This window comes from Euprymna scolopes, chromosome 16, assembly GCF_053919585.1.
Source record: "Euprymna scolopes isolate OS-2025 chromosome 16, ASM5391958v1, whole genome shotgun sequence".
Lineage (NCBI taxonomy): Eukaryota > Metazoa > Mollusca > Cephalopoda > Sepiida > Sepiolidae > Euprymna > Euprymna scolopes.
In genome coordinates, this window is record NC_136497.1 from 98,032,935 (window position 1) to 98,049,235 (window position 16,301).

General features: G+C 31.2%; 1 protein-coding gene across 4 annotated transcripts in view; it reads left to right on the forward strand.

The window, feature by feature from the left end:
* Positions 1-16,301, forward strand: part of LOC145296025 (apoptosis-resistant E3 ubiquitin protein ligase 1-like) — a 1,082,598-nt gene that overhangs the window by 358,077 nt on the left and 708,220 nt on the right. For all 4 annotated transcript variants that reach the window (XM_080142066.1, XM_080142069.1, XM_080142067.1 and 1 more), the window contains one exon: positions 2,130-2,338. In XM_080142066.1, the coding sequence (XP_079998192.1) occupies positions 2,168-2,338 (171 nt within the window). In that variant the 5' untranslated portion in view covers positions 2,130-2,167. The remainder of the gene's footprint in view (positions 1-2,129; positions 2,339-16,301) is intronic.

A 16,301-nucleotide genomic window follows, 5' to 3' on the forward strand; every position in this document is an offset into this window, starting at 1 on the left:
ACCTACGTGTGAAAGCAGATGTTTGTTGTGATAAACATTTTCGTCTTGGTCATCCCGAATGTGTGAATGCATATGAACAACTGTTCTTTAACGCGTAATCCAGAATATTTGCAGAAAGTATAAGCCAAAGGCATTCAGAATGGCCGAATCATGCGCCCTTAATTCATGTAAGGCGGGGGGGGGGTCGTTATTTAGATTGAAAAGCTTTTATATTATGTAGACTATATGAAAAACGGACAAAATGAAATAATTTAGGTGAGTTAATGGAAATTCCCTTCTATTAATAAAGGATCCAGTGTTTTTTGTGGCGGTCATAGTAGACAAGAAGAAGTGAGTAAAAGCAAAACAACTATCTTTTCTTTGAAAGTTTCTTTAGAGAAGAATCCGAATATCCGGAAAAAATATAATCAATATTGAAAGAAGAAGAAATGAATGCAATTTCTGGAAACACGCATGAAAACTTAGCTTAATTGGATGCTGGAACAGAGTAGCATATGTGTGCTTCGGTTATAAAGCTATTAGTTCTGATCAGATGATTTTAGAAATAGAGACACACGACTGAACTTGAATCTCTGCTCCTCCCCTGTAAAACATTCACAACCAACACTCGTCTAATTACAACCACTGTACACAAGTTCCCCTACTCTCTATCTGCGCCTAAAACTAAATGCAAATTCCATGAACAAAGTTTATTTCCTACCTAGAACTGCCCGCTTATGGAACTCTGTACCACGGAACTGTTGTCCAGCTATAACATAGTTGTTTTCAAACCCTTCTGACATTCATTAATCCTTATTCTCTACTGATATTCAGATTTGTAAAAAAAAAAAAAAGGACAAGAAGCTAAAAGTTCAGAACTGCATACCAGGTGTTTTTTTATCAAATTATTTTTTGTAAGCATGACTTTTGTGAAAATTTGGGCACTAAACTATTAATGAAATTAATTGAAGTATTTTTTTGAAAGATAATTCAAAGAATTTACAAGCTAGTTTTAGCAAATATTAGTCCGTCTTCTTAATGATGTAGTGTTCTTATGTGATTTGAATTAATTTTCAATCCCCAATAAAATAAAACATATTTATAATCTTTCTAAATATTCAACATAGTGACACCCTGAAACCAATACATATAACAATACATATAACAATACATATAACAATACATATATACATATAACAGGAAGTCACAAATCTCTGCACTTAATCGTCTTTTCTTTTCTCGTAGATTGCTTTTACACACACAAACTCTCTTTGACACATTTTTTAAATATATCTCTTTTAGTATATTAACCTTTTATTTCATCATTTTAAGTCATTATTGAACCCCTGACGAGACTAGTAACTTCGTCGAAGCATTGATTAATTGGCATAGGGGTTTTCTGATGTTTATATAATTTCACATATTTTTATTATACAGTAGAAGCTCAGGATACGGCATTAATCCATTCCAGGGTTGGGATTGTCAGGTGAAATCGCCGTATAGCGGGGCCTAAGCAAAATTTTGTACAGTACATATTAAAAATTATTAACAAAATACAGTGCAGTATATAATACACATGTATGTAATCAAATAACATTGTAAATAACACCGTAACCAGGGGAAGAACACATCGTATTTCACATCGTATCCCAGGGTTTTACTGAACTTATAATATGTATTGAGCACTTTTGAAAAATATTTGTTTTTAGTCCAATGCATTTGATTTTATAGATATATATATATATACATACACACACGCACATAAATATCCACCAACTCTTTTATAACCTTGGCATGTATTTTTGGCCAGCTTTTCATCAGGTCTTTGTTATTTCTGCTCTGAATCATTAAAAGAAAAAATGTTTTTGTCTATTTTATCGCTTTTTTGTGTTTTGTTTCTGTGTTCCGTCTGTCTACACGGCCGCCAATTTTAGACCAGTCTATGAGCGCAAATATACGCTTATCTTCTTTTTACTATATATATATATATATATATATATATATATATATATATATATATAAGCATGTTTAGCTTTTGTTTTTCTCGTCCCCTTCTCTCTCTCATTGTCTCTCCATATAATATGAGGAGAAGAGAGAAGAACTTTCCTTTCTTTGAAATATATCAATTGTTTTTTTTTCTTTTATTCCAGTTTGTCTGCTAGTGACTGTTGTGGTCGGTTTCACCATCATGCTCCTCAGTGGTAGCCTGCCCTGGATGTGGCTCCAACCGGCACCAAACACTAAGACTCGTATCCTTGACTTTTTCACTGGCAAATATCCAGCCCCACAATCCTGCAAAGTCACTTGGGACTGGAAAGAGCCGGAGGTGGTGGGGAAAACAATGACTTTCACAATACAGGTAAGTCTCTTTCTCTTTCTCGCCACACACTGTAATATTAGCTTTTGGCTCCCAGCTCAGATTGAGAAATTGCTAAGTTCTCAAAAGAGCATAATAAATAAATCAAAGAAACACATGTTGAAAAAAAGAATAAGATTATATTACAATAATACGCTGTCGCCAATGTAGCTTCTGTTACTTAGTTTGCTGAGTGGATTATTGTTAAAGTATTATATACTTATTGGAAGAGATCATTGTGTACCTACATAAGGATGTTACACAATAAAAATTGTAATTCTTATTACTTTTCTAATCACCATAATTAGTACTGGATTTAGGGAGTCATAGCCCCACTACACACACACACACACACACACACACACACATATATATATATATATATATATATATATATATATATATATATATATATAAAACTCTGCGAGTCGTCCGGCCGTGCTTGTTTGAATTTTGTCTTCAATGATCTAAGGATTTCATCTTTTAAAAAGGGGATGGCAAATGAATATATATATATATATATATATATATATATATATATATATATATATATATATATATATATATATATATAAGACTACTTCATTTAATCACATATACGAAAGTATAATTTTATGTGTAAACTAAGTATTTACTTCAACGATGCTAAATACATAGGTAGTAGAGCTAGGTAGTAAGTTAAAAAATATACATGGCAATTAAGCTACACAGAATATTCCGCGTTTCATCCACACTAGGATTCGTCAGGTTTATGCTTTTTTTTTCTAACTTACTACTACTATATATATATATATATATATATATATATATATATATATATAATATGCGTATGGGCATGGCTCAGAGGTGAAGGAATGAGAATAGATAGTTGCATGGTTTGATTTCAATTCTAGCTGAATGCACCCAAGTCATATATATTTTTTAATTTTTATGCTCCCTACCATATATTAGGTTAAATATAATAATCGATAGAGAATTGTCTCTATAATAATAAATATGTAATATGCATGAATTAAAATATCAGATTTAAGCATATCTAATGAGTGGGTAATGCCGGGCGGCCTGCTATTATATGATAAAAATGACTCTCACTAGATTTATAAACAAACCAATATGCTAATTTTTTAATCACCAAAAATCAGAAGATTAAAAAATTTTAATTAATCTTATATGTTTTTTTAATGAATACTATTTAAAATCATATGAATATTATTTTTAAAGTGTAAGTTTGATGGAATATAATTTTGAGGTAGATTCAGACATGTAATTTTTAGTTTAGTTTAAATATCTTCTGTTATTATTAACCAGTAGAGCATTAATGGTATCGACCAAGGAAAGAGTCTATCAAGCATATGCACACAGTGTAATAATATGTGAAAGTGAAACCTGGCTAGTGAGAATTGGGATATGTGTTGCATGGAGAGGAATTATATGAACATAATACAATAGACTCATATAAGCTGGAATAAGTCAAAGAGCATTTACTCTTAAATATTAAAAAAAAAAGAGTTACAAGGCGATAAGAATCATAGCTGAAATTTCGGACGGTATTTTATTTGGCAAATCTGGGTTAGTAAGCAATTATTTGAAGTGTCCAAACAAATAATCAGCAATCTACTATACAGATCATTGGATGGCTGTCAGTAAATGGAAATGAACATCGAGAGATTTATTTTTTCCGAAAGGTATTATCCTTATATCTGCTTAGTCATAGCCATCTGGATTGGATTTAAGCTGCAGACTTTAATTTAGCTTATCTATCAGGAATCCATCAACTACTTAAGACCAGAACCTGAGTATGAAGTTTAGAAAGTGACTGAAAGTATCATAAAATCTGTTTTGAATGGTAGTATAGATACATTATCTATCTATCTATCTATCTATCTATCTATCTATCTATCTATCTATCTATATATATATATATATATATATATATATATATATATATATATATTATCTATCTATCTCTCTCTCTCTATATATATATATCTGTCTCTCTCTCTCTCTTATATATATATGTATATATATTATTTTTAGAATATAATTTTAAAATATAATTATCCACTGACAAGTGTTTCGTCGTCTACGACTCATCAGAGTAGCTGAATCTAGCGAGATTTTAGCCACTCTGATGAGTCGTAGACGACGAAACGCGTGTCAGTGGATAATGATATTCTAAAAATAATATATATGCCGCTCCCCATGTGGGGGTACGAAATTGGTTAAAGGGAAAATTATTCCCAACTCGTATTTAGGTAAAAATGCACTTTTGTAAAAAATAATTGAATATATCACAGACAAAAAAAAAACAAAAAAAAACAGATAACACACACACACACACACACACACACACACACACACACACATATATATATATATATATATATATATATATATATATATATATATATATACTAGCAAACGTACCCTTTGTTGACTGGGTTCAAAACAGCCTACAGGAAATGGACTCTTATTTATGAAAGTATGATAGGTTATGAAAAGGAAGGGTTGTAAAGAGATAGCTTCGAATGTGGGGATATCAAAATCCAAGCAAAATATGATGAAAGTAAAAATAAAATAGATAAACCCCATAATTTATTATACCATACTTGTTCACACTGAAACACTTATCACAATATTCTGTGGATCTATATGAAAAAACCTTGTTAAACTTTGTGACATATTTTCATTCTATGGAGGTCAGGCGCGAACGAACACTCCATAATTTTATTATACCATATTTCTCCAAACTGAGACATAATTACCAAAGTATACTTACGCAGATAGATATGAAAAGTCTTTATTAAAGTTTGTGTCTATTTCCATTCAATGGAGGCCAGGCCCGAACGCAGACCTCACAATTTTATTATACCATCCCTATTTAAGTTAAAACATACTTATTAACGTATTCGTATGTACATCTATATCAAAAAACTTGTAAACGTTTTTTTTTTAATTTTTTAATTTTTTATTTCCATACTTTATTGACCAGGCACGTACGCAGACCCCACAATTTTAATGAATCATCATTATGCCAGAGCAAACATACCCATTCCTGTTTCTCGATACCTCTTCTATCATCATATGTGATCAGTTTTCTATAATAGTCAACCATATAGGAGCCTATTCGTGACCAGACATACTCACAGATGTTCAGCTTTATATTATACTAGCAAAAGTACCCGTCGTTTACTGGGTTCAAAAACAGCCTATGGAAAATGGACTCTGATTTATGAAAGTATGATAGGTTATGAAAAGGAAGGGTTGTAAAGAGATAGTTTCTAATCATATCATAACCAAAGCAAAATATGATGAAAGTAAAAATAAAATAGATAAACCCCATAATTTATTATACCATACATGTTCACATTGAAACACTTATCACAATATTCTGTGGATCTATATTAAAAAAACCTTGTTAAACTTTGTGACATATTTCCATTCTATGGAGGTCAAGTGCGAACGAACACCCCATAATTTCATTATACCATATTTCTTCAAACTGAAACATAATTATCAAAGTATCCTTTCGCAGATAGATATGAAAAGTCTTTAAAGTTTGTGTCTATTTCCATTCTATAGAGGCCAGTCGCGAATGCAGACCCCACAATTTTATTATACCATCCGTATTTAAGTTAAAACATACTTATCAAAGTATTATTATGTACATTTATATCAAAAACACTTGTAAAAGTTTTTTTTCTAATTTTTAAATTTTTTATTTCCATACTTTGTGGACCAGGCGCGAACGCAGACCCCACAATTTTAATGAACCAAGGTTCTGCCAGATTAAACATACCCATTCCTGTGTCTCGATACATCTTCTATCGTAATATGTTATCAGTTTTTTAAAATAGTCAACTATATAGGAGCCTATTCGTGACAACACACACACACATTCAGCTTTATATTATAGATGTTATTTATTTGTGTTTTTTTTTTGTAGTTTTATAATACTTTTTAAATGAATTCAATTATTTATACTGACGAGTCATAGACGACGAAACACGTGTCAGTAGATAATTATATTTTAAACAATATATATGTATAGCAGATGTTCTGTGTCAACAATATATTTTAAACAATATATACATATATATATATATATATATATATATATATATATATATATATATATATCAGATGTTCTGTGTCAACAATATATTTTAAACAATATATATATATATATCAGATGTTCTGTGTCAACACAATGAAATTCACAGAAAAGCTGTAATAAATAAGTGTGGCAAGATCTAGACAAGCAATGCGGACATTATTGAGGAAGATATCTGTTGTAGTGGCGATTATAAAGAAAGCACTAAATGCCCGGGATAACTGCCTTATGAAAGCCAACAAACTCTCCAATAAGGGCAGATACCGAGTAAAGTTGGGGATTCTCTGGTTCTTTTTAGAACAATTTGTACACTGTGCAGAACAAAAGATGGCTAACCTATAATCGAAATCCTGTGCTTCATGAAGATCAACTTCCATAAAACTGTGATTGTCTTTGGGCATGTCCCCAGCAAAGACCACATCTTCTTAAAATTTGGTTTTACTATTTTGTTTTACAACGTATCAACCTCTTTCTGGTTATTTAATGCCGAATCCAATAATTGTGGAAAAATTGTTTATGTTTCAAGGTCATTCAATATCTTTAAATATTTATTCATGGTGTTTGGTTTGCTTTTTTTGTAAAGGAAATTTTGTATTTTTGTTTTTATCTTTGCAGAACACGATTAAGTTTTGCAAAGTAAAAAGGAATAAAAAACAATAAGATTAATGTTTGGTGTATTTTAGGTCAGAAACTCGGTATTTTCAGAGACCCTGATCTGGTAGTGACAGGATCTTCTAAAAAGGATTCAGACTCAATTCTGATGATTATACTGAGTTGTTGTCCACTACTGTCAAACATTGTGTGGTGAGGGTGGCTCTGAGAAGGTTATACACGTAGCAGTAGGCAGCTTCATGTCACGCTCTGGAACAATTCAAACGTGGCTGTCTGAGAACTTTCATAACTTTCCCAGTCCCAATATCTGCCATAACTCACCTGATTTTAACCTCATGAATTGTTATGTGTGAAATGCAGTTGACAAAGACACCAGCCGTACCACTTGCAACATCAAGGATAAGTTGATTGCCAGGATTAGACTGGTGTTTAGGCGTATCTTGAAGGACACAGTGAACCTCATGTGCTTCGGATTCAGCTCTCACCTAAAAATCGTGCTGAATGTTCAGAGCAACTTCTTAAAGTGAGCTTTTTTATCTATAATCTTTGTTTATTATTGATTTGTGGAGAGATGCACTTTGAATTTCGAGAATACGCCAATTACTTGCCAAGATATGACACCTTTTCTTTCCTTTTCAAAATGAGTCAAACTTATCTCCAACGCTGTGTAATAAACTCACTCAAATCTCATTTGAATTTCAATATTGATATTTACAGTATATAAGTTGTGCTAATTAATTATTCACTGATAACCTTTTGATATATGTCAAGAACAAAAGATTAACGCAAAGATGAAACGTTGCATGAAATACAAGAGAAACGGCAAAAGTTGCTTACATTTACCAATAAAAATAAAATTGTCAAAATATTTGGCTAACAACGGAAATAAATATCTTTACACCAAATGTGAAGTCTCCTTTAATATGAAATCGAAGTCATTTTATGATTGTAACAAAAGCAAATAAAATATACTCATTCAAAATAAATGGTAAATAGATCATTTTTGTTTTATCGCATCAAACAAGAGAAAATGGGTCAAATTTTATGAGGTTCCCAAAATATTTTTCATTCTTTTTACAAATTCTGGCACCGTAATATGGAAATGAATTCTCTGTGAAATGAATCAATAAAACAGAAACAACAAATGTAGTTTGTCTTCTGCCGGTTCATTTTGTTTCAAGAATTTCATCGAATTATTATAAAGTTCATCTAACTTTTACTGGTGCCTTTTCATTCTTACTAACCAGAAAAAATTAAACGAATTTCATTGAATTATTATGAAGTTTATCTAACTTTTTACTTAGGTTTTGCATTAAGCAAACCACTTTTAACATCTAATCTAATTATTATTAAGTTTATCTAACTTTTTACTTAGGTTTTGCATTAAGCAAACCACTTTTAACACCTAATCTAATTATTATTAAGTTTATCTAACCAGAAAATAAAGAACACACAAGAGGCTTAAACAGGATATTTTAATTCATGCAGATTGCATATGTATTACCACAGAACCAATCCTCTATTGATTATTGCATCTGATGAGGAATAATTTACTTGGTGGACTAATTACTTAGGTTTTGCGTTAAGCAAACCACTTTTAACACCTAATCTAATTATTATTAAGTTTATCTAACCAGAAAATAAATAACATACACTTAATCAAATTATGTGTATCTAACTTTTAATTAGATTTATTTTCCACTCATAATAACCAGATCAACATGTTAATATTTATCTATTTATATGAATACTAGCTGGACGCCCAGCGTTGCCCGGTCATACAAGAGACTTAAACAGAATATTTTAATTAATGCAGATTGCATATATATTACTACACAATCCTCTGTTGATTATTGTATCTGATGAGGAATAATTTACTTGGTGGACTAATTCACAAAAGAAATAAAAAATAAATAAAAAATAAATAATGATAATGTCGTTTATCAAATTCCGTCTGTGTTTGTTTACAATATCACATCAGCTGATATTTGGGCATGACGATGAATGCCCTGGAAAAGTCACTCTGATTAATGGTTAGTTTTAAAATATGCAAACGGAGAAATGATTTGTGGCGATTTTAAATGGCACTTCTTCGTTTATTGTTAATTAAACTCATTAATAAATAAAAATAAATAAAAATAAAATGGCGAGGTATGCCCGGACATGAACAGGGTGCCATTCCATCTGTAGTCGAATGCTCTACCACTGAGCTATATCTCTAAATGACAATATATCTGTTTTTTGTTTTTTTTAAGAAGAAATAATTTGCTGAAATTTTATTGTTTCTCTTGGCTGGTGTAACGTAAAATATTCCCCTGTAAAAATTTTTTTTTAATCTATATAAGAGAGAAAAGCTATTTTTAAGATCGGAGTTTTTCGATTTTGGATACTTATTGGATGAATTTCTGTACAAAACATATCTAAGAACACTGCCAGGCATATAAATTAGCTTTGTGTGAAATTTGCAAAAGGTAGGTTCAGCCGTTTCAGAACCTATGAGGGAGAAACTCTCACACACATAATACACACTTTTATACAAGAGTGGAGAATGTTGATGTTTATTTGTTTATAAGAATAAATAAATTTTGTATCATGTTTACAAGAAACTCATGACTAAAATGTTTATTATTTAATATTTGGATTTCAAGTGTTTCAATTCGCAAATCTTGTAAAGGGAGCTAGTCATTAACTAAGTAATAGTTGCATGTATACCAGTGGTATTCATCCAAGTTGGTTTGAACTAGCTTCCTCCAAAGGAGAAAGTTTCATGGGGATATCAAGTTCACAAGTGGTCCCAAGTCGCATGTATATTCTAGTCCTATAATGTAAGGTTTTTGTAATTCTTGCAAGGAGGTGTTAACGTCCTCCTACATACAGCGCCTGATATTCCCAAACAGTCACCTTTCTAATAGTTGTAACCTGAGTACTGATGTCATACTAAATGACTAGAGTAATTTAGTAATCGTTAGGTTTGTAACAGAGTGCCGATGTGCCTATGCAAATACTAAGCCGTGTGCTAAATGATGTCACGCTAAGGAAAAATAAAGACTATAAAAAGGAAGATCACTTTAGAGACGTGAGTGACGTCATAGCCATAATGAGAAGTCACACGTGGCGGGAGAATGAGAAAATAAATGTCATTGTTACAAAAAAAAGGAGTCGAGTTATTACTTGTCCTATGTTCCTTGCAACATAGACTGCATACAACGTGTGGGTTCTGTATGTAAACGTGTCCAAAGTTACAGGTTGAGCTAGCAAGTCACATGAGATCTCATTAGTTCTTGTTCCTTTTATAAGAAAAACGGACGATTATATTCTCCTTATTTAAGTACTACATGTCAATAACATTTATCAGTAATTAAAAAGTTTGTTAAAAATTTAAGATACCACAAACAGTTTATATTATACTTGGATTATGACGAACGACAGTGTTTGACGTTAAAAGCAGTAGTGTTGATGGTCTTTGTCTATTTTTTCTGTTTCTATGAAAATGAACTTTGAATTAAATCCAATAAATGTTAATATAAAAACGAAGTATTTGTTAAATAAAAAGTTTTTTTTGTGTACAGTTTAAAAGGATTACCCTATATTTGATTAGTCAAAACACGAGGGTCCAGTGTTCAAATTAAAAATCGATAAATGCCACGGCAGAGAGTATGTTAGTCATAATTTTGTTTTGCAATGAATAATCCTAAGAGTATGATAATTTCTAATTGCAGAACTAAGACTCATTTTAGTTCTGCAATTGAATGACTAATGTGAAAAAAGTGGATGGATATTTTTGTCTTCTAACATATAAAATTATCGTGTTGGATTTTAAAAAGTTGGATCAACTGGTAATATGAACATTCTAGATATTCACCTAAAAATGAAAGTTGGTTTACGTTAAGAGTAATAAAATAGAATAAACACAGACAGGCTTTCAATGGATTTAACATTTTTCTTTGTACGTCTTTTAACAATGAGAACGAGTTATCCCAGAATTTGGAGAAAATATTTCGTTTTAAATTTTGATGTTAAAGAAGGTCACATGATGCATCTTTTCAGAAATAAAGTCTGCAATGATAAGCATGATCAAATAATGTAAAGGGGAATAACTCGTGTTTTAAATTGAATAATATAATAGGAATTTTCTACTTTATAATTTAAACTAGCAGGCTGCCCGGCATTGTCTGGTTGTAATATACGCTTAAATATGATATTTGATTAATGCAGATTTCGTATTTATCATTATATTGAACCTAATATATAGTGATGATTTTAAAAGTTAAAAAAAAGAAATGACGTGCGCCACCACCGAGAATCGAAACCAAAACGTTTAGCTTACGATTTACTTTTGCCTTTGACATCAATGCCTGAGCTAATGAAGACATGTTTGCTCCAACGCTAAAAATTAAAACATGAACACAAATAGCTATTACATTACGCATGCATATTCGTAATGCCATCATTCGACCTTAACTTGGCAAATTCAATTTTTTTAATTTTCACACTTTTTCACCGATTTTTCCCGGCTAAAATCCAAATATAAAGTTTTGCATGAGTTCGAATACCATATATATAAAGTTTCATGTCTGTAGACCAAAAACTGAGAGAGGAGCTTGGTAGACAAAACTTTTTAAACAAATATATATATACACATACATAAATATATACAGAAAGAGGTTTGTGTTTCCTATAAACATTTTATGCAAATATTATGTAAGTATAAATCATGTAGAATATCTGCATGAATATAATAACATGTAATAGTTAACTTAAGATGATCATCCCATAAGAAAAACGAAAAAAAAAGTGAATTAATTAAATTGAATATTTAAAAGAATATGCAAATTAGCTAGATATTTTGCAGATGCAAAATGAATGCAATTCTATAACCCATTTATAAGAAAGTTGTATTTTCGTTTTAAATAAATAGAAAAAAGGGTTTAGGTAAAAACGCACTTTCCTAAATAATTGAATTCATTCAAAACGTATCGTAAAAATAAAAACAAATAACATCTAAGTAAATTGCGATATATCCAGACAGTCGTGTGAGATGGATGAGCAAATTAAGAGTTTAGGCTCATTGAGGTGGGGGTCTAGATTTCGAATCTTGCTAGATTCAACAACTCTGATGAGTCGTAGACGATGAAACATGTGTCAGTGGATAATTATATATAAAAAAACACTATATATATATAAGCGTGCTATTTTAGAAGGCTAGTACAACTTAGGATAAAAAATACATTTATTTGTGTATAATCAAATTTTCAGAGATATGACCCTCTTCAGGAATAGAATTCGTTTGTGTTTTTTTTCTACATAATTTCTTGTGGCATGTAGTCATCAGAAAAGTAAAGTTCTTATGTTGTTTTAATGATAAGATTTTCACACACACACACACACACACACATATATATATATAATATAAAGCTGAATGTCTGTGTGTGCGTGTCTGTCTGGTCACGAATAGGCTCCTATATGGTTGACTATTTTAAAAAACTGATTACATATAATGATAGAAGATGTATCAATACACAGGAATTTGTATGTTTGATCTGGCAGAATGGTGTTTCATTAAAATTGTGGGGTCTGCGTTCGTGCCTGGTCCACAAAGTATGGAAATAAAAAATGTGTGTGTTATTTTCTCTACGAAAACCTTAATGCCATCCTCTCGAAAAGATGTTCTACTACCCCCCCCCTCATCATAATAATAATGTAATTTGCAATTTTAAGTGTAGTTCCGGCACCAACTACGTTGGTCGAACAACGTTGAGATTGGATAAGAGAGTCCCACAGTATGTACCTAGCAAAATCAGAAATGGGCCATACCGAGCAACGGACGTACTTGCCAATACATACGGATATTCAATAACTGACCATATCATTAAAAACCCATCATGTACAGTAAACTTCAGCATGAACGCTTTTTCAATTCTGAGTCGAACTCCACATTTCATCTAAAGATCTTGGAGACTATTCACCTTCCGTTGGCATTCTCTCTGTAAACAAAGGGAATGCTTCTTAGATTTGAACATGATTAACCTCTAGGATCTTCGAAAATATCATAACCTTGCTTCCTTTTATACGCTTCATTGTTTTTTTTTTGCCGATAAACAGAATGCAACGTAACTTGATTTTAATAATGTACATATTTTTTATTTTTCCTTTTTAATCGTAAATACCTCGACACAGCTTTGAGAAAGCCAGGGCGAAACCGGTCAGTTAATCCCCTCTTATTTTTCTTTCCTCTTCTCTATCCCCGCTTTTTTTTATAAAACGTGTTTTACATATTTTACTTTTAATCAAAAATAACAACAGTCTTCCCTTCATGACTGATTTTCCTTGGGATTGGAACATAAATGTGACGTCTTTGCTATTGCGTCTATTGCCAAACCGGAAGTGGCAAAGAATAAATTAAGGCTAGTCAATCGAAAAGAGGGGATTACTTTCGAAATTATCGGCGAAAAAATAGACCACTCCCTGTAGAAAAGTGCTCAGTTGAGGATGAAGGAATTCACGTTTTTAGCCAATTTTTCGATATTTGTCGTCCGAAGGGTCGAACTTCTAAACAATACCAATCTCGTGAAAATCCGTCGCCTCTGTCGAAAGTTTAGGCAGGCAGACATACGCACATACATATATACATTTAAACAGACAGGTGGGATATATAATATAGAATTGTATTAGCATCTCCTCAGTACGGGTAAACTAGCACCCATTCCAAGCTGTGATTGAACTTAAAACTATCTAGTTGATAGTCAGTGATTCTAATCATTAAAGTATGAAGCGAGCGCTGTTGGCAAGTTACATCTCAATACTTTTATAAACATGGTAAGACGCTAGACACTGTGGACTCCATTTTTATAATATTTCGCGCACACACACATATATATACATAGTAGATACAAAATTCCTTACAAATCGACCGTACAAAACATATAGTAAAATGAACTTCCCTGCATAAAAAATACATATGCACACACGTGCACATGCATCAAGTAATACATTATATATTCAATTACTTTAAAAAAAAAATTGACAGAGCAACACAAGTTTATAAAAATGTGAATAACATGTATCATCGGTGAACATAAAATCCAATCTTTTATCTTCATATTTTAATTAATTTTCATAACTTTCTATTGATTTTTACAAAACTGGATTTCAGTCAGAAATTCATTTAAAAAAAATAGAAGAAATAATTTACTAGTTGCCTATTTTATTTGACTAGAGAGAACATCCATTTCTGTCTGTGACATTGATATCAAAATCTAGTTTGTTGCTTTAATTATGAGTGAGATTTTTTTTTCAACCTTGTTTAATTAATCTTCTTCTGTGGAAATTGAACTCTCTAGTTTTAGAAAACTTAAATGGAGGAGTAATTCAGTTCAAAGGCTTTAATAGGTCACACAAGTACAATTATAATAATATGAAGCAACTTGATAAAATTTGGATTAATCAAGCTGTTTCCAAATGGATAGCTTCTCTTTCTCTTTTACAGAATTACATACACATTATATATATATATATATATATATATATATATATATATATATATATATATATATATATATATATATATATACCAGGTTAAAGGTATTCAAGCGTGATAACTAATTAATTTAACGAAGTTATTAAGAGTGCTCAATAAAGGAAGAGCAAGATATATTTTTAATAATATAAATAAAATTACAGGGTCGCGATACTGGACATGCTAATGTTTCAGACAAAAAAGTCGGTTACATCCAGAAGTCCTCGTCGGACGACTTAATAAATGGTTGCTTTCCACAGAAGAAACAAGTCCTCAAAAATCATCTGCAGATTGTTTTGTTGTATCACAGTTCTTCAATGTGGATCGAACCTACCACCATCGGATCAATAGTCAGTAGATCTATCCACTAGGTCACAGGATTGGCACTGTCAGAAATTATATCTAACAATGTTTTATACAAACATTGACCGCCATTTCAACATTGTTCCATATTTTTATGGAAATTGTTTTGGACAAGGCACGAAGCCACTTGATGTAATGAGCTAACAAGAACAAAAGCTGATTATTGCAAAGACAGGAAATGATTATTGACCTTAGTCTTGAAAAGACCACGGCTGTAGGTAGAAGGAAAACAGTGAGCAGGAAGAGAGTTCCACAATCTTGCAGTTCTTGGAAAGAAGCTTCTTTTATTTACAAAAAGCTTTGCACTATGCTAAAGTAGTAGCAAACAATATCATTACCAAGTATGCCTAACATGATTATATATATATATATATATATATATATATATATATATATATATATATATATATAGAGAGAGAGAGAGAGAGAGAGAGAGAGAGGGAGAGAGTCACTTCATCTAAATGCTCACAAAGACATTGAGAAATATTAGAAAGTGATTGAATGGAGAAGAAAAGCAAGTCAAAATACAGAAATAGCTTAGAGAAGTATGGGTGACTTATTCAGTATATTATATATTAGAGTTAATCAGAACAATTAGAGGAGTTTTTTTTTTCAGGTCTAACTTAATTCAAGAAAAAATATATTTTAACAAGTATTTTATGTAGTTAAATTATACAGGAAAAAAAAAATGAAAAAAGGTATTATAATAGATATACTATTGTGTATTTTATTGTGAAAAAACCTGTGCAGCTATGCATACATTTTACTTGATATACGTGTGTTTGTATGTGTATAAATGTCCGTTGTTGAGAAGTTGATTTTCAAACACACACACACACACACACATATATATATATACATACATACACTGTGTACAATGAGTTTGTAATGATATTTTTTATTGATTGTATAGAAACAGTATAAAATGTCTCGAGGCTAGTACTTCAGAAAACTAAACTAATGAGAATTTCGAATAACAATCGCAAAAATGGGAAAATATGAAATTGGAAAGAAGAGTAGGAGGGGCAGACTTCTAAAGACAGGAAATAAAAATTGAAAAACTTAGACTTTCACAGACAAAATATTACTTTTCAAAATATTTGTCAAGAAAAAAAAAAAGGGTAAAATGCTAAAGACATTGAATCTGTATTAATTGTTCTAATACCAACACATTTTGGTGACAGGGTTCTAAATTGTGACTGAGATGTCTAGTTAACTGTTCAACATCTTTTGAATAATAAGAATAAAAAAGTTCACATAGAATAACTGTTATTGCTGTCATCTCTTTCTGTTTGCTTGATGAAAAAGAAAAAGTAAATCTCGGTAAGGGATGAATGAGGCAGAGTTTAAATGAATTATTC